Here is a 19699-nt window from a genome sequence, read left to right on the forward strand (position 1 = left end):
AAACTGTTCTAATCGAATGTGCAGAGTCACCATAATGTTTATCAAGCTTCTCTTTAGTCTCCTGAGGCGTTTTGCCTTTCATAAAGTAGTGTTTAATCAACACACGAAATTCTTTTTCGTCCATTTTTTGAAAATCACTCGACTTCCTCGATTCAAACGAATGCCAAACACAAAGAAATAGACCGATCTGGCTAAAACTTGGTGGGTGTTCTTCCAAGAGATGCTACTAACTAAACATAACCTCGATACGCGCCAGTAGTGCTATCTCTCTGACTTTGCACGTACTTTTCAAACGACCCTCGTAATCACGTGCGCGAGTTTTTGAGTGGTTCAAGCGTTTCCAAGATGGCCGAGAAGACGTCGGAGATGATGACCCCGCCCGGGTCGCCCTTCCACGTTTAAAACGGATGAAAATATCGATTATAATTAATCAACATTACTACCGTGAGGTGCTTGCTCAACTCCGTGAAAGAGTAAGGAAAATACTACCCGATTTGTTGGAAGAACAAGTCCATGGGTTCTCCATCAAGACAACGCGCCGGCTCACACTGCATTGTCTGTCAAGACGTTTCTAGCCAAGTACAACATCCCAGTATTAGGCCATCCGCCTTATTCGCCTTAGACCTGGCCCCATGTGACTTTTATCTGTTCCCCCAAAGTCAAATCTGCATTAAAATGAACACGATTTCAGTCCGTTGAAGCTTTGAAAGAAAAAGCGGCACGCGTCATGCAGGAGCCCAAAGAAAAAGACTTCCAGCTCTGTTTCGAACGATGGTAAATTCGCATGGAGCGTTGTAGGGATAGGGGAGGGGTGTATATTGAAGATGATGATAACTAAATATGTATAAATTTAAAATAAAATGTTTTACAGCAATAGTCTCGTTATTTAATGGCCACACCTCGTATTACACTCTTGCTACAAAAATTGGGAGAGTTTGAAAAGTAAATAGCCCCATGATGTCTTGCATACCAAGATTTTGCACTTCAAATTACGTTTCAACATGCTGCGCGCTTAGCAGTTGGTGTCCTTAAAACTTAAGTGAATTCCATTTAGTTAAAACATTAGTATTACTTGCGATAAACAATATTTTTATTTCAACAAAGCAATAAAAATAACGGGAAAGAGATCAAATTAGGCCAACGCCCTCTTAAAGACAAACTCAGAGAAAAAATCTAAGGCTTACCGTGGTGGCGGAACATTAAGTTACTTATATTACATTTATGTATTTATTTACAATACGGGCAATCACCCAGTTACAAAGAAATATAATTTAAAGTAACATTTAATAATAACGTAACATATAATAATTTATAGAATATACATATATCATACATATATACACATATATTCAATTGATTTGTTTAACATTGAAATGTTTATAAATCCTAATGATATCACAAATAACTTGTGAGAAGTTTTCTCTAGTACCAATCATTGCAAAATCAGTTATTTAAAAAACGTTATACAACTAACGGGCAGAGCTTATCAAAACATTGGAAAAAGAATAAAAAATATGAAAAGTTATTTGTGTTTTTAACTCCCAAAAACGGCCGAAGACCAATTAATTTTAAAGAAGATAATTTGAAACTCACAATTAAATAAAAATTACACATTTATTTAACAAGAAAAACAGCGATGGTCCCGAAATGACGATTGAATTCTCTAAACGTATATAATAGCAGAGCATTTAATGACAACGTGATTAAAGCGTGCCTTATTTCTCCGGCAACTAACGGAGCAAGCCGAAAGGCTCTAGCGTTCGGATCCTCAATTCTATCTACTAACGGTAATCACAACTCGAATGGATTACTGCGCAAGCACAAAAAAAAAAAGCTAGCTAGAAACACGTCTTTGGTTTAATTCGTGAACGCACGTGCTCATTTATTGATTGAGCTCATAATTTTTTTTTTTTGAAAATATTTGCTTAAAGCCTAAAGGAAAGCTACACGATTGGCTGAATGTTAGACACGATTCTTTAGCCAGTTCAACGCACCTGTCAGTTCTCAATACTATTTTCACATGCACCATTAGCTGAAAACAATGGTCTGTAATAGCGTATTAATGGACAGGTTAATCATATATAAAAAGTTTTTTGTTATTAGTCACGTTCCAAAGAAATAGGACCCACCCTCTACTTTTATCTTATCAATGTTTATTTTGGTGATAATATTTCTCAGGTTTACACCTTCTCTAAAAACCATTATTATTAGTTATCAAGTTTTTGTGTATAACGTATTTTAATCCGATTTTGTTTATTAATAAGGCGTTAATATAAACTATTTGCCATGACTGCCAAACCACAGGATGCTATTCCTATTATAAACCACATTTTACTTTGTTTCAATGTGATTTCATGGGTAAGTTTGTTTACATTGGGCAAACCATCCATTTTTTTTCTTGTTTACATTCAACTAATTTCTCTTTGCTTGTAAAATTAAACTCTCAAATAACTTTTTAACAAGTACGAACAATAAATTAGATTTCCGACTGCTTCAATGTTTTTTTTTAGCTTCAAAATCGTGTATATCTATATTGTAATAGAAAACTCACTTTTGCAATGCTGTACATTAATTGGCCTCCATGTTAAATTAATTATAATACTAAGTGTGGAGACTCATATGAATTTTTCTTACTGCAATCTAAACACATTTCCATTAAACTCCAAATTTTAAAACTTGCACGCAATATTAAAAAAATTGTAAATTGAGAAATCTATTCGATAAACAGAGAATGGATTTTTAATTAACTATGGAATTTTAGTAACAAATTGGATGTTAGCAGTGAGAATGTCAAATTAAAAAAAAAAAAAAATCGTTTGTACCATTTTCGATAAAGGAGAAAAATACTTTTATAAAGTAGTACTTTTTTCAGTTTCCCATTTTGAAGATATTTTGTTCACACTCGCATTTTCTTAAATACTATTTGTTCCAGTGATAACTGAAATAGAAAAATTTGCCTTAAACGCAATATTTGTTCTTACCTTAAGAAAGTAAAAACATGCTGACAAATAGAACGTACAGAATAATTAGAAAAGTCAGTACGAAAAAATGTTTTAAATAAAAGTGGATGTAACTGCATTGTTAGTACTGTGTATGCACACTTTATAGAAAAACGCGAAAAAGAAAAAAAATCTAATAAATAAATTGGGTAAAATTTTATTTCTGGGTCATCTGGTAACGCCTAAACGAAATATCAAAGTTGAATGTTCTTTGCCCACAAAGAAAATCTTCAACTTACTTACTATCTGGTTTGACAGTCCTTAAAGTAGGACCTGGACCTCCTCAACAAGTTTTTCCCATTCATCGCGGTCTACGGCCTTAAGGCGCCATCTTCTTACTCCAACCTGACGAAGGGTCTTCTTCCACTTCATCCAGCCATCTAAGTCGAGGACGCCCTCGAATTCTTCTGTCTCCTGGGTTTTTTTAAACAGTTTTTTGGGGCACCCTTCCCCGCAGCCATCCTCTCCACGTGTCCCAAAGTATCTCAATCTCCCCTTCTTTATTTGGGCGACTATGTCTGGTTCTCTCCCAATAATTCCCATCAATTCAAGGTTATTTCTGATTTTCCAGTCGCCATTCACGCACTTCTGGCCAAATATCTTTCTTAATTAATATTTTTCTGTCCCCAAACCCCGAGTAGCTTTTCGCTTTCTTTGCTGAGCACCCAGGTTTCTCTGGAGTATGTGACGATGTTTTATAGGCTACTTATAGGCCTTGAGGGACATAACCTTAAACCGCAAAAACCTATTGAACAGCGAAAAGGCATCTGTTTCCTGCCGCTATTCTTGCCTTTATTTCTGCGGTTATGTCATTGCAACAAGTGACCCTAGATATTTAAAATCACTGCACGTTGAGAAGCTGTGATTACTTAACTGGATTTCTCCTTCTCCACGCGACTGGGCTCTCGAGGTTCGCATTTATTTGGTCTTTATCTCGTTGATTTCCAGACTGCGATTCTTACAAGGTACTTCCAGTTCTTTAGTCCGCGCTATGATCAACACATCGTCAACATAGGCTAGGAAAATCTTCAACATTCTGTGATATTCCTCGAACCTCTTATCACAGGATTCACTTCAATGTTTAAAAATGTTTTCGATAAATAACATAAAATTAGGCTTTTTACATTTTTTTACCTACACAAGTCTCAAAGTCCTTACAAAATTACTCAAATTTGAGAAATTTCACTGAATGTAAGTTAGCTTCATTATTTAGTATCCACCCATATTAATAAAAAGACTCTTTTAAATTGAGTTTGCTGTCTAAATACCTCAAAAACGATTATTTCTTTATTTTAATTTATATTTATTTGAAATTTATGTTCTCTAGGTGGTGGCATTCATTGTGATTGGACTTTGCTTATGGCTGCGATTTGATCCAGATGTTAGCAATTGGGTAGATATTTTAGAAATACGTTCATTCTACATCGGACTCTACATCCTCATCGTGTCCTCCATCCTGATTTCTGCCTCAGGATTCCTCAGCTGTGCGGCCACCTTGACAGCAAATCAGTTCTTACTCATCATTGTAAGTTATTATCAGATATTTAAGTAACTTTTAGTAGGAGACAATTACTTTTTATGCTTTCTAATCTCCATATATATATATTTAATTTTATATACTATTTACATAAAAAGAGGCTTCATACTTTTATTAGAAACGTTTTTTCAGTAAAATGGATTTTTTTGAGGGTTCTAGGAGAGTAGCAATCTCATTTCTTCTATTTACAGCTGGGACCTATATCTTGATCTTTTAAACTTTATGAAGGCAAAAAAACATTACTCTCCCAATGCCTTCAAACAAATGCTTTCTTAGTTGATGAACAAGGTTGAAACGGCAAAGTTTTCCTTCAAAATGCTACTTCTTACAATAGACAATTTTATTACCTATATAACATGAACTTTGATCAAATGCTAGAATTTTGAAATAAGTTTTTTCTGATTTTTCTTTTATAACTGGGCTTCGTCGCTCTGTCTTTTTCATATGTATAATGTTAATGGAAATATTTTCCCTTAAAATATTTATGTTAGGATTGTTTGGGGAAAATAAAAACTGGGTTTAACTATTATAGCTAGTTGTAATAAAAATTGTACAGTGTACTGATGTCGGCGCTTCCTGGTGAGCAATACTGTAACTACAGTATGAATGGCCTGATATTCTTTGGGACAAATTAATTATAAAAACTATAATATACTGATAATAAAAACAATTTTAATTTAATTTTTAAATTTAATTTTAATTAGAAAATGTCTTATTTGATTTCTAATAATCGTGGTGTTTAATGCAATAATAGACTGGAGTTATTTCACAAAAGATTGATTTGTTACCTGACATTCAACAAATTGAAACAGGCTGTAACCGTTCTAGTAAAGAACATCAATAGCAGCGACCACCCTGAAATTTTGCAAATGCATCAATAAGTTATAATATTGCACAGTGGTTATTCGCAAGCAACTGGCTTCGTCCTGAGAAAAGTTATTTTTGGCATCATGGTGCTTTGAAAGTCCTCCCAACTCTTGCATTCCGAACAATATAGTTTTCAGAAATATTGAGGTTGGGTCTAATAAATAAATAAGGTAGAAGTAATCATCATGTTAAAAGCTACACCCGAAACTTGTGCTAAAGAAAACTAGCGTCAAAAGGAAATACATCTTTATTCAAAATATTTTTGTAAGACAAAAATGTTCGTAACTGTCTTGAAAATAACATCATATTTATGGAAACGTTAGCAGCTATAAATTTTGGTAAAAACAAAAAAAATATTGAAGTTATTTTATTTGAGCGAACTGCAGTATTTTTTTGAAAAGAAACAATACGCTACATCATCAGTGATTCTCATCCACGGTGTCGCGAAAGTTTTGAAGTGTGCCGCCAAATTTTAGAAATGCATACAATAAAAATTATATATTAAATGTAGAAGACTATATGAGAGTAGTATTATCATTTATACCACCAAATACAAACGAAATTATCAAAAAACATCAAGCTCAAATTTCTCATTAAAAGTATTCTTATTACTAACTTGTAATTAATCCCTTAATAAACAGATACCGTTGTTTTTATAGTACATATTATTTTATTTTATATTGAAAATAAACATAAACTATTTTACACAGTGTATTATGGATTATTATCACAGTAATTAGTAAAATACTTTAACCAAGGCATTCACGTTTGTTAAATTTTTTAAAGTACTTTTTCTGTTGTACAATAAACGATTAAATAAATAATAAATACTTTTAAACTTATCGTATTGTTAGTGTACCGCCAAATTTTGAAATTGTTAAAAGTGTGCCACGACAAAAGAAAAGGTTGAGAATCACTGTGCTACATCATCAAACAATTTGTTCTTATAAATTGTATATCTTACTTCTTTTTCTCTTATGATGGCCATTCTACCTTTCTGTGTAAATATACCATTTAATTTATTATTTTTTAATTGAATTTATAAGGCTTAACTAATGGTGTACTATTTTTATTTCTCTAGAACATAGTATCGCAGTTTTTGATATTCATTTTTGGCCTAGCGGGTGCGGCAGTACTAATGGACAACAGCACGTACAAATCAGCAATTCATCCAGTTATCAAAATTGTTATGTTACGTCTGATCAACCTGGCACCAGAAAATGATGATGCAACCGTAGCTCTTGCCACTGTCCAGGAAAATGTAGGTTTTCCTATTCTTAAATAGCTTAGAGAATCGTCAGACCTTATTATTATTATTTACCACTGTGGAGGGCACATGCCTTACGATTTCAGCAACGTTTTGAGCTCTCCCACGAAGAAAAAGCAACAACCCCAACATGAGCCATCCTACGAACACCAACTTGAGCCTCCTATCTGAGCTAATCCTAATGATGAAGACACTTGATTATTAAGAGTTCTTCTACGAAAGAGGGTACATAGCTTCGCCGTAAATTATCATTTTTCTGATAAGGGATTCAAAAATTTGACGCTAAAATCTTGTTTGAAAAATAATTGCTTAATCAGAAATATCTCTTTAATTAATATTTGGTTCTCTTTTTCGAAAATGACTCCTAGACTTTTCTGTAAAGGTCCGTAAAAAAAAAAAATAATAATAATAATAATAATACTTTATTTACAAGATAAATAAAACAAAGAAATATACAGGGTGTTCATTTTAAGACGGCTCAAATGCATTTCATGCTTAAACGGTTGATCTGAGCAAAAAATAGTAAAGGAAAAATTTGTTGCCCGTCACCTCTAGTTTCAGAATATGTGACTTGATTTTTGATTCCTGCTTGCATACGCGGCTGACGCGCGACCAAAAGTGAGGGTTTGCAGATGACCCCTATTTTCATATAGACAGTTTTAAAGAGTATTAAAAGTTATGAAAGAAACCGGAAACCGCAATTCGATATCTTCAAAATTAAAGGTGCTAGGCCATTTCAAAATCTGGTATTTATTAATCATATTTCAATTTTTTAACTTGTTATCAAAAAAAAAAAGAGCACGCGATAGGTCATTGTTATGTATATTTTCATCCCCTTTGTACTAAAAATATTACCAAGCAGTAAAGCTAGTATTTTTCTTAATATCGGGAAATAAGTCGTTTTCCGAGTGATTTTTCTAAGAAAAATCAAATGTTAAGAGCTTTAGATGTTCTGAAGCATACACAAAATGGCTAAAAATTAATTTTACATCTGCTACAAACAAGAAGGTTTAATAATTATTTGGTAATTTTAGGAGAGTTGCGTTTAATTACCAAAAAAATTGGAAACCTCCTGCCACATATTTAAATGATCAATATCTTTCATGTAAAGGATTAAACTTATTCCTTAATTTATCAAATAATGCACTTTACGCAGCTTGTGCAGCATGTACTGTGCCATCAAAGGTGTTTTCTCTGGCTCGCAAGCCAGGTTAGCCTGGAGGTTATCAACTGCTCTCTGAATCTGAGGAGGCAACTTTGAGGCCCGCGTATGCGGGCAGGAATAAAAAAATCAAGTCACATATTCTGAAACTAGAGGTGACGGGCAACAAATTTTTTCTCTACCATTTTTTGCTCAGATCAACCGTTTAAGCATGAAATGCATTTGAGCCGTCTTAAAATGAACACCCTGTATAAATAAAGTCCGTAAGTACATTCCATAAACATGTATTTATAACTTTCTCTTGCATCATTTAAAAAAACAAAAACAAAAACTATTTGGGCTAAGTTTACATTATAATATAATGCACAAGTTACATACAGTAAAATGTTGGTAAGAATTAAATGTCTGAAAACGTTGAGAGTTTGGTAAAAATTTGTGAGCTACATAGAACTTCGAGAACAGTGATAACAAAGCCTTGTAAGTGTTCATACCAGACTCTCTTTTTTGTTTTGTATAGAAAATAGAATTTAATAATAAAAATAATAATAGAATGCATCTCTAGATTGCAAACAGTGAGGAGATTGGTAACGCTGGACAGTATGTCGACCTTCTGCTACATTAACCATCTAATCGCCAGTTTCCTTATTACTTACCTCTACTACGTAAACAACTTGCTTGCCGAACTATTCAAACTGACTCGTGAAACTTTAAACATCCAAATTTCGCTCTTTCAAGTATTGCGATCGCATTATATTTTCAACAGAAAATATACATTCTAGGGCCCTTTGAATGCGATGAGAACTGTAATATGAAAACACCAAAAGGTATTAAAATTGTTAACCCCTTTTTTTTCGAATTATATTGAACCTTCCTGAAAATTATATAGGCTGATTAAGTTTCCAACCCTGTCATCGTAAGTAAAAATGATTTTAGAGTTGTATCTAAATCTTAGAACGCATCTAAAATCAACTTTTTCTGAATAATGTTTCAAATAAATTGTTTTAGAAGCAATTAACCATACCAAGCGTTATAAATATTTCTCAACTGTGTTTGAGAAAATTTAATGAGAATTCAGAAACATCTTTTATAACGCTACAATTCCAACTAATCTGTAAAAGGTAAAATTCTAGAAATATTTTTGGTGCTCCAGAACACAATCTTTGTTTTCGCATTGCTACCTTCAGGATCTTCTATTGTTTCTCCCTCGATGGTGCTAGATGAAACCATACAGTCTAAGAAATTTCAGAATCTGAGAGGGTTGTAGGAAAATTATACCTTCCTCTAGTTCCTTGTAACTTACTAAGGTTCTAATTCTTGCTTAGATAATGGCAGCGCAGTCATCCTAGAAATCTATCGGAACTTCCTCCATCTCTTCACACCATAGTTATAATCACGTTCCATACCCCCGAGCTTCTTCTGGTATCCTCTTAAGGGTAGTCAATGTCCGTTGAGGAAATACTTCTGGTTAACTACCACTAGTAAACTACTAAGGCTCTCCAGGTAGCGTGGAGCCTCTCCACCTAGTTCGTAAAGCCCTCAACAATGCCTGGATGTTCCCAGATTAAGGGAAACTTGTTGCTCTAGGAAAGCTCCAGAAAGAGAGACGTCTCTGGGCCATTCATCCTTAGAATACAGAGCAACTTTCAAGAAAGGGAACCAACTATTAATTAAAAAGGTATTTCCGATTGCAAAAATTTCTTCAAACACGATTAGGCCAATATCCTAGGAAATTGAACTTCTATAAGGGAAATATCTTGCTTCCTAGCGCCATATACTCCATTCCCTCCGCCAAACTCTTCTCTATTATGTTTCGAAGATTAATTTCTTTGTCCACCTCTCAGCAAGATAGAGAGATTTGTGTTTAAGCAATTATTTCAAACTCAGCAATGGATAATCCTTACACAGTCTCTGCTGCCCTGCTTCTAGCAGCAGTTATCCTTAGAGGAGGGAAGGGCACAATAAGATAGAAATCGGGAACTGCCCTCCCCATTAATATCATACCACAATATTATTTCTGCAGAGACGAAAACATTGCATTGTAAATGCAAATCTGAAAGACGAGAATGATGAACTTACGTGCAAGTAGTTACTATGCGACAGATTGAAGATATATCGTTGAAGCCATAATCGAGAACATTGTGGGATGTACTAGTTGAAGGAGGTAGCAGGTTAGAAGGTTGAGTGACATAGAAGGTTTCGATGCTTTAAAATAAATAGTAAGACGTTGTATGAATAAGTGATTTTTGAAAGACTGTTATGAGATATTTAGAGTGATGGCGAAGACATTTGTGAAACTAAACCTGTAAATAATCATGTTGTTTTGAGTTTGTTTATTAATTTTTTTTATATTTAGTAGTTTCATCCTACAATTTGGAGGGATAAAATCATCTAAGTCGACAGGTTTACAAATCTTTGTTTAGGAAGCATCATTTATATGTTAACGGAATAATTTTGAACCTATTTGGTTAAAAACAAAAAAGAATCCGTTCATACACAAACAGAAACCAGGCGATTAAAACATTTATTTTTGTTTTGAATCAATGTGAACTAACCTTTATTTCTAGTAATAACTCATTCAATTTCTAACATTTGACCCCGATCATCGGTAGTTGCTCTCTCGAGTATAAAGTAAATAACTCGGCTTGTTGGAATTGAATATCTCCCCTTAGCTCCCAACCGCTTTAACTGACTGAACTTCCCTTCATTGTCTGGTCATCACGATTCTCAACTATTTTTATACTGTAGAATCGCTTGTTCTTGAGGCAAAACAACTATTTTTTTTGCAGTGAAGGATCAGATTTTTCTTTTGAGATTAGCAGTTTTGATTATACTCGTAATATTAGTTTAATTTGTTTCAAATATTGGCTAGTTGAATTTAATCTAATCATATATTTGTACTGTCAATTCATCAAAAAAATTCATTTCTTTCTCTTGTATGTTGTTAGATCGTGAATAGTTATTTTATTCATCCGAGTTTGGCCCAAGGCTAAGTTAATTTGTGGATAGTGAATTTAATTTCCGCATGATTACTCCTATTATGTTTAGTTGTGCAGATGTAGGCTATGTGATTTGTTACAGTTGGTCCCATCTCGGCCACATTGTTCTATTGTGTTGGTCTATGGATCGTATTCAGTCTATGATATAGTTAAACGCTTGTGAATGTAGTGGGATTAAGGTGCCATTCTGGGATGACTAACTTCCCAATTCTAATTGCTTTTTACTGTTTTTAATTATATGTTATGTTTGGTGAACCGAGATTTCAATCAAACTAGTGCTACAATAATACTATTAAAGTTGAAAGTAGGAGATGAAATTAAGAAATTATTTGACAACTAACAGTATCACTCTCAAGGACAATACAAAAATTATTAAAATACAAATTTTATTTTATTAAACAATAAAATCTGGCTTGTTGACTTTTTTGGAATTCTGATTGGCAGTGTCTAGTTCCTGAAAACTCGTATTTCCATATTTGACCAAGTTTCTGCAAGGATGTGCGCCTTCATTCGTGCTTAATATGATAAGAAGGTGTGCTGTGTAAGAAGAGAACAGTCAGAGAGGTTAAATTTAGGCGACTGTAATGGAGGCTGACGCCGCTGCCTCTTCGATTGTTTTGATTATGTACTTTATATATTTGCTTTTTTAATTTTTAAACACAACTTTAAGCACAAGCTTTTGGTTTTCTTAAAAATTTATCCCTCTATTCTTTGGAACTTGTTTAAAAATCGTACCGAGAGTGGCAACTCTCCAGTTCCTATATGAAAGGTACTCGTAAAAGACCGGCTTCATATCCATACTAAGAGTTCATCCAACCTTAGAAGTAGAAAAATCGCCGCAGCCTTTTTAATTCATTTGTTTGAGAACCCCGTGGCAGTCGGCGCTAAATGCCTCTAACTTTGATGGAGAGATATTAGTCATCTCTATTAGAATTAGTCATTAGACTTAGACAATAGTCTGCAGTAATCAGCCTATTGACAGTTCTCTGACTAGCGCTTGCTGAAAAGAACTCAGTGCTTGTGAGGGTCGGCCATGAAAGAGTGCTCTTTCCCTAGCCAGTAGCGAATTCATGTTTGAGATCAACAAAGTCCCGACAGAGCACACTATCAAGGGCCTTTCGAGAAGCGCTTACAGGACTGTGGCTGAGCGAAATTGTGTGATGCACCCGTTCTTAGCAATCTGTCAAGACCCAGGAGCGGCTACTTTCCGTCTCTGAAACTGGCCACACTGTCTTAAAGCTTACTTGATGTCTGTCCTTTGTGCCATGACAGTAGAGTGGATGCTGACCACCTCTGTGTATGCCACGTGCTCGCTGCTACCAGGACAGCAATTGAACAATACGACAAAACAAAGCAGCAATACTGGGAAGTCTATTTTAGACTACTTTATTGGCGCCGAATGGCTAATTTGCGAAGGGCGAGCATCAAAAAGAAAAGTTGCTGATATCGGAGCTTAAAAATTTGACTAAGTTTTGAACAAACTTTGACTGCTTACTCATAAAATGTATTTATATTTTGCAGATGGGTTGCTGTGGAGGCAGCGGTGTGGACGATTTTATAAACTTGCGCAGAGCCATTCCAGCCCAGTGTAGAGACACAGTCACCGGTAATGCTTTCTATTATGGTTGTGCAGATGAAATTACATGGTTATTGGAACAACGTTCATCCTGGATTACTGGGCTAGCTATACTTCTGTGTGCTAAGAAAATTGTCAATATCGTTCTATCAACAATTTTAATACAATTACACCAAAAAGAAGAGGAAAGACGATGAAATGTGTGTGAATGTCACTAAAATAGTGTCGTGTTCAAGAAACTTTGTAACTATGCAACTATTTCTCGTACTACTAGGAGAAAAGCATATTATTTCTACATTTATAAATCAATTAGATATCATTTGCAGACATAAGTAAATTTTATAATTACCTTTGGTTTAAACCAAGTCTCACTTACTGTTGCAACATTTATTTCCTCATTTTCCAAACAGACTTCTAGGCTACCTTTATTAGAAACGGCAGACCTTGCGTTCCATTGTAAGATTTTTAATTTATTCATGTTTTATTTATGGTTAGAAGAAGAAACTTAGTTGCGTCTGTATATTCACTAGAAACTTATATAGCTTCATTCAAATTTATAACTCTATCCCTAATAATTGTTTTTAATTTGTCATCAGGCATTTTATTCCATTCAGTACTGTTCATACTCTTTAAAATAGAGTAAACCGCTTCAAAAAGAATATCTATGTTTGAGTTACTTTGTAAAGGATTGGTGTCCTTAATTATTTGCGTTGGATGGTATGGGTTTGCGAATATTAGGTCCCCGGCTTATTTTTTTTCTCGGTTGGCTGGATCAATAGCTCTTTAATTACTGTGTTATCAAAACTAGGGGAGATTACACTATGGTTCCTTTTCCTAGCTCTCTTAGATGAGGTGGTGTAAGCAGAAGGTTTGTTACTCCCGCCATTCTTGCTTAATAAGGGAAATTCTTTAAGACTATCCACTGTTGGAACCAACCTCCCCGCTAGGGCAGCGAAAGAATTATTAGCCAACAATTGTTTAGCATCTAGATATGAGATATTCTTTTCTCCCATTAACTGATTTAGCGATTTCTCTTTTTTATATTGTGGGCAAGCATTCACATTAGATGCCCTATGACTACCACTACTGCAGTTCACGCCTTTCGGCTGGTTATCTTCCGAACATGCAGATACATCATGGTTCATTCCACATTTCTCGCATCTTTTATTCCCTTTACACTGATCCTGGAAATGTCCAAATCGAAGACAGTTTTTACACTGTACTACGTTTTGAATGTAGTTGTTCACTTCACACCTCACATAATGGATATATACATATTGCGGTAATTGCTGTCCCCTCACTGTAATCAAAGCACTTTGTTAGTTTCCCTATTTGTAACTTTCCGTTTCAATCTTCGCGTTTCTAATATTTCGTAATGAATCCCAGGTAGACCTCTAAGAACCTCTTTTATTTCGGCCTCAGACAATTCGGTATCCACTCCCCTAATTACCCCTCTTCTTTGCAATAGATATCTCGGTATGTACACATTAAATCCTTTATCTTTGAGCAATGAAGATCCCAGCAATTTATTGGATGAGACTCCATTGTTCAATTCAACCCTTAACCTATTTATGCCAACTTTTTTTACGTTGTCAATATTTTGAGAGATTTCTGGGTGATGTTCAAAAAGTATTTTTCCAATGGACATTGGATGTATCCTAGCGATCCCTTTTTTGGTCTCGTTTATTACTTTCAATAATTATGTGAAATGGCCCTAAATCAGTACTTCTATACTCCATAGTAATTGTACTTTTACTTACGGGCACTGTCTGCTTTGAAATAGCGTCGTTAATACTTACCACTTTATCCAGCCTTTTCCACTTCATCTCCATATCATCGGGTGGCCTTCCCGATACTCCCCCACAATCCAAGTTCATGTTTAAGGAAAACTTACCTCTTAAAATTGAAGGAAAAGAAAACTTGAAGGTAATAATAACACTCGGAACACACTATGTGCACACACACACCGATAAAACGTACTGTCTGTATCACTACGACCAAGTTACAACTTTGGTTCGCTGCACTCAACCGCTGTTACACAAAGTCTAAGGAATATAGTTCATAGATGTTATGTAACTCAAAATTGGCACAAACAAACGATTAAAATGACATAACTTAATTATTAAACACGGAGCCAATTTTTCTTTGAATTCACTATTTTAGCAAACCATGATTTATGATAACGTTTTTATCAATCAATTTATTACAACCATAATTAGTTTATTTCCTAGCCACCAGATTACAGGGCAGGATTTAGGGGAAAAAAAGTTATTAAGCAGCACTACCCTCGTATGCAGTAAATTCTGCCTCAGTTAGTTTAACTCTTTCATTTCTTTTCTATTTAAAACCTTCTTAAACTTGTATACGAAGTTTTAATTCTTTTCTTACCTTTCACTGCCTTTGTTTTTTTAAATTTTCTCTCATAAGGTTGTCCTGGTTGTAATAAACAGTAACAGCAATTTTAGTTGATTGGCCTCTGTGAAATCTGTTCAAATATTTCTTTTATTTAATCAAATTTTACTTTTCACATACTGTACACAGTACAACACATGCTAATGTTTACTAATAATTGAATAATTGATTCAAGACTAAATTTAAATTGCTAAAATTTAGTAGATTCACAATAGAAAATATACTACATAAATACTAAATACTAAATAAATCAATGCAAACAGAAGCAGCATATTTGCTGACATGATTAGATCATCGTCTGACAGGAGTTTATGTCTCGGAAACTTAGGGTATCGTTCTATTCATTAAACCACTGAGTTAAATAGAATCAAAAGATGAGAATCGAAGTGAGAGAAAATTTGTTGTATTGTATTCAGATTTTTTGTTTGTTTTTTTTTTGTTGACTTAGGAGGACCTTAAAATCAAAATATGTAATAACTCTGAAAATTTAACCATAAAATTTGAAAACATTACTATTTTAAATTTTACTATAATTTCATTTAGGTTTCCTTGAAAATTGGTGAGCCCCCTAAACAACCATACACGTCACTGTCTTCAGTTTTAAAAACATACCCCTAAGTTTAGTTGTTTTGTCTGCAAAAGATTAGTTATATGAATAGATTAGGTAGAAGGAATCAGAAACAAAATATATCAGGGAAACTGAATTAAAATAAATCCTTTACTCGTACACCAACGATCTAATCTTACTTTTGTAATGCTGACCTGTACCGGTACAGTATATTTCAATGTAATTTTCTACCATTTTAAGTTTGTACTTACCTAATAATAGTTCACTTGTAGTAGATGCTATTTTATAAAACGTACTCTACTTGAATACTTTTAACGTAATCTGCATTTATTAAAACAAGTTCAAGGTAAAAGCTAATAAAATCTTCTCGAAATAGAGTAAATAAATGCAAATAAGTGACAATTTTATTAAGAATAAGATTTTAGCATAATATTTTATATTATGAGCCAAAGTATTAAACTTTGTAAAAATGCATATACATATTATTGATTAATGCAAGTGAATTTAGGATACCCAGTAATCAAGCTGACTGCCTTTCTGATCTTTTATTGAAATCACATAGACAGCACCTAGAAACTTATTGTAGCAGTTAGATTATTTCTTAATCCAAGAAATTAAATCTTGAGATTTAATCAAGCTCAAATGTTTTGCAATTTAGCTTTGACTGAAAAACCAGTTTTTCTAGGCTAACACCTCCTTAGCACCGGCTCTCTCTTTTTGTGTCCTGCAACTGTCCAAAGTTGAAAGAAATGACTAATTACTAAATAATTATTAATGATTGTCAACTATTAATGTTTATTTCATAACTTAAAGAGATCATATCATGTTGCCTAAATTATTTTTGAAAACATCTTCAGAAACAATTCATTAAAAATATGATTGTAATTTGTCCTAAATGAAAAAATAGTTTTAAATACAAAAAGGATGTAATTTACTACTCAGGCACCACGGTAGCCGAGCGGTTAGAGGCGAGACCTGCGAAGCTAATATGTATTGTGGTACTGGGTTCGAATCCCGGTCCCTAGGCCTAGGATTTTATTTAATGGTTAATAAAAGAAATTTACAGTAGAGTATGTTCGCTAATCGCCTCATTCCGCGACAACTAATTGTGGTAGTTGGACGTAAAGCCTGCCTGAAAAAATAGGCAATTACTTTTTCTTAATTTTCTTCTCAAACCAAACTTCAACCCCGTAAAAAAAAAAAATATATAACCTTAAAACTATAAGCCTCCAGCTTTGCCACTTTTACAACATTGTGTCTTCAACTCTCATTTCAATGGCTTAGGCTGCTCCTAAACATTCTGTGCTACTTCTTCGACCGCTGCAGCTTCATTACCAACCCAATGAGTCCCCCTATGTGGCCTTGAATCCACAAAAAAAAATGCAATTTCATGTATATCTCCTAATTTTTTAAATTTGACTTTTGAATTGATTGTACCAATCCATCGAGTTTGCCTCAGCCTGCCTAAGCTGAAGCATTCTGAATTGAGCAAGTCTCTTCGCTTGTTTTTGTCAATGAAGTTTACATATTTTTTTATTTTATTTTCTATTAGGTTAGAATGTATTTTGTATGTATGTAATCTAATTTTGTAAACTAAGATAATTGTAAAATGTAAAGGAGTTTAGATAGTTGTATTTTTCTTTTCTATTAAAAGTTTTATCTTGTACAATTTGTATGTTTCATTTACCAAACCATTTTCTTGAACGTTTCAGTTACTCTTCTATCTCGAATCCCGGTCCCTAGGCCTAGGATTTTATTTAATGGTTAATAAAAGAAATTTACAGTAGAGTATGTTCGCTAATCGCCTCATTCCGCGACACCTAATTGTGGTAGTTGGACGTAAAGCCTGCCTGAAAAAATAGGCAATTACTTTTTCTTATCCGGTGAGAGAGATGTCACTGAATCGCCCCCCGTGTCGATATAACACGCCCATCAAATTGCCTATCGAGAAATCTCTTTACATACCTGATAGTGTTATATCGACACAGGGGGCTATTCAATGACCATCTCGTTCACCGGATTTGACACCTATGGACTATTTCCTTTGGGATACCCGAAAAACAAGGTGATTATTCATAACGTTTTTCTTTCTTTTCTTATTTATGCTTATCTAAAAGCATTTCTAAATCTAGGTGTATCAGAATCAAGCCGGGATTGCATCTGTAGGTGAACTAAAGCAGAGAATAATAGATACCTGTAATTCGGTTAAAGCCGAATCTATTTCTTTGGCAGTAAGGGGCAATTGGCAGGAAAGTGCAGGTCTATGCATCTCTAATGGTGGAGGCCAGTTCGGGCATGATCTGTAATATTAATGAGGAGTAAAATTTATAATAAAATAGTACTTTTCTTCTTATTCAATCAAAAAACCGTTATAATATTATCATTTTGAAATTTCTTATAAGAATCATGTTTTCATTCATAACTTGTAAAATATCGCTCACAGCAAAAAACCGTTCAAGTAAATTTTTCTTTAAAAAAAAAATAGAGCAATCTATTTCTGAAATAAAAACCACATTTCCCCATTTGAAAAAATGAAGTTGGTGCCTGTATCTCGCTTCTGGAAGCACCGAAAAAAATTTACAAATTAAATTTGGATTTCTAACAAAAAACTAAGGGGACACGTATTTTTTAGTTTTTTTCTAGCTATCTTAGTTTCCGAGAAAAAGTCGTTATCCATATAGCTTGGGACACCCTGTATATCCTGGATGCCAGCATCTTTATGGTTCTTACTTCTTCTTTGAAGTTCGAGGCTACTGGACCGATTGCTTGGGATATCTGGAAGTAGGTAGAATAAACTCTAGTACCAACATTACTTTCTTGAACCATCCGAAGATCCGAAGGTCGGTAAACAAGATAGTCATGTAGGGGACGTGTATTTTTCAACAACCATCAACAGCTTTTGTTCTTAGATGAAAAACAAAAGTTTTTGGTCCATCTATCACAAAAAACGATAGCTGATAGTCATAGTTTTACTTCGCAAAAACAAGGTACCTGTAATGGTAGAAATTTATAACGAATGCTTGGGCAGTTTATTTTCCCATGTGGTTGGTATTGAACGTGTTTTTTTTTACATCCACCTTCTAATCCAGTCTTAGGCAACAGTCCAATCTTAGCTCCTTCCAACTCTTCCAGTTCAAATCCTCGATCCATTCCCGTAAAACTAGATCTCGTTCCTCTGATCTCTATATTCACTTACACCGTACTTCATCCTTTGACAAATCCTTCCTAATTCGCGCTACCTCTTTCTGGAACTCCTTACCATCATCTATCCGCCATGCTCCTACCCTTTCCATCTTTAAATCCCTTCTGTTTAATCATCTCCTTTCTACTCAGCTTCCTCCGAAATAATAATTGAATTTCATTTATTTCTTTAATTTTAGTACTTATTTTTATTTATAAATATTTAAAAGTTAGGCCAAACCAATAGGGCCTCCAACTTCACATTTTATTTATTCTTAGGGCATAATAGTCTCAGAATAATAAATTTATATTCTTTCTTTCTTCCAACAACCATTTTTTTCAGTTCAAACCCACTGAATGGTTTCGAGAGATCTAAAACTACGAGATTCAATCACAATGGGCTATATTGCAGTAAAACATTAAAATACAAAAAATTAAGATCACTGTAGAAAACAAGGTTCTTGTCAAATTGGTAATCAGGCCGATGTTATCTACTCTGCTTCTACTTCGCCTGGAATCTGAACAGTTTGGTAGTAACGTCAAGGAACACCAGACAATCCAGTACACATTCTTCAAACTACTGATTGACCATTCTACGACACAATAGAACTGAATCCTTATTAGTTTGGCCTAACTTTTAAATATTTATAAACAAAAATGAAAAATTAAAATTAATAAAATAAAGGGATACAATTTTAGTTGAGGTGAAAACTGGTTAGAAAAGAGATAGTTGAACACAAGGAATTTAAAGATAGAAAGGGTAGGAGCATGACGGACAGATGATGGTAAGGAGTACCAGAAAGTGGTAGCGCGTATTAGAAAGGATTTGTCGAAGGATGAAGAACGGTGTGAGGGAATACAGAGATCGGAGGAACGAGATCTAATATTACGAGAATGGATCGAAAATTTGAACTTGAAGAGTTTGGAAAATACAAGTATGGCCTTTGAGATTGGATAACTTTGGAAAAGGAATGAAGTCCAAAAAAATACTGGCGGCTGTAGACAGGGTAAAAAGCCACTTCAACTCATCGTAGTAGTGGCGAAATGCAAGAGTCTCTAGGGAAATGCTGAAAATAAATCTTATGAAGCAGTTCATGGAGGCGCTTGAGCCTAGCTTCGAGATCACCAGCAAGAA

At 34.2% G+C, this 19699-nt stretch overlaps 1 protein-coding gene across 1 annotated transcript; it reads left to right on the plus strand.

The window, feature by feature from the left end:
- The first annotated feature begins 2159 nt into the window (after nucleotides 1-2159).
- On the plus strand, nucleotides 2160-17053 carry LOC141461602 (tetraspanin-2A-like). The gene is made up of 4 exons (XM_074142740.1): nucleotides 2160-2358; nucleotides 4327-4524; nucleotides 6485-6664; nucleotides 12350-17053. Exons 1-4 carry the CDS (start codon nucleotides 2287-2289, stop codon nucleotides 12599-12601), a joined length of 702 nt encoding a protein of 233 aa, XP_073998841.1. The 5' UTR covers nucleotides 2160-2286; the 3' UTR covers nucleotides 12602-17053.
- Nucleotides 17054-19699: the final 2646 nt, after the last annotated feature.

The sequence above is a fragment of the Rhodnius prolixus genome, unplaced genomic scaffold (assembly GCF_049639745.1).
Source record: "Rhodnius prolixus isolate KJV_2025 unplaced genomic scaffold, Rpr scaffold_12, whole genome shotgun sequence".
Classification (NCBI taxonomy): Eukaryota; Metazoa; Arthropoda; class Insecta; order Hemiptera; family Reduviidae; genus Rhodnius; species Rhodnius prolixus.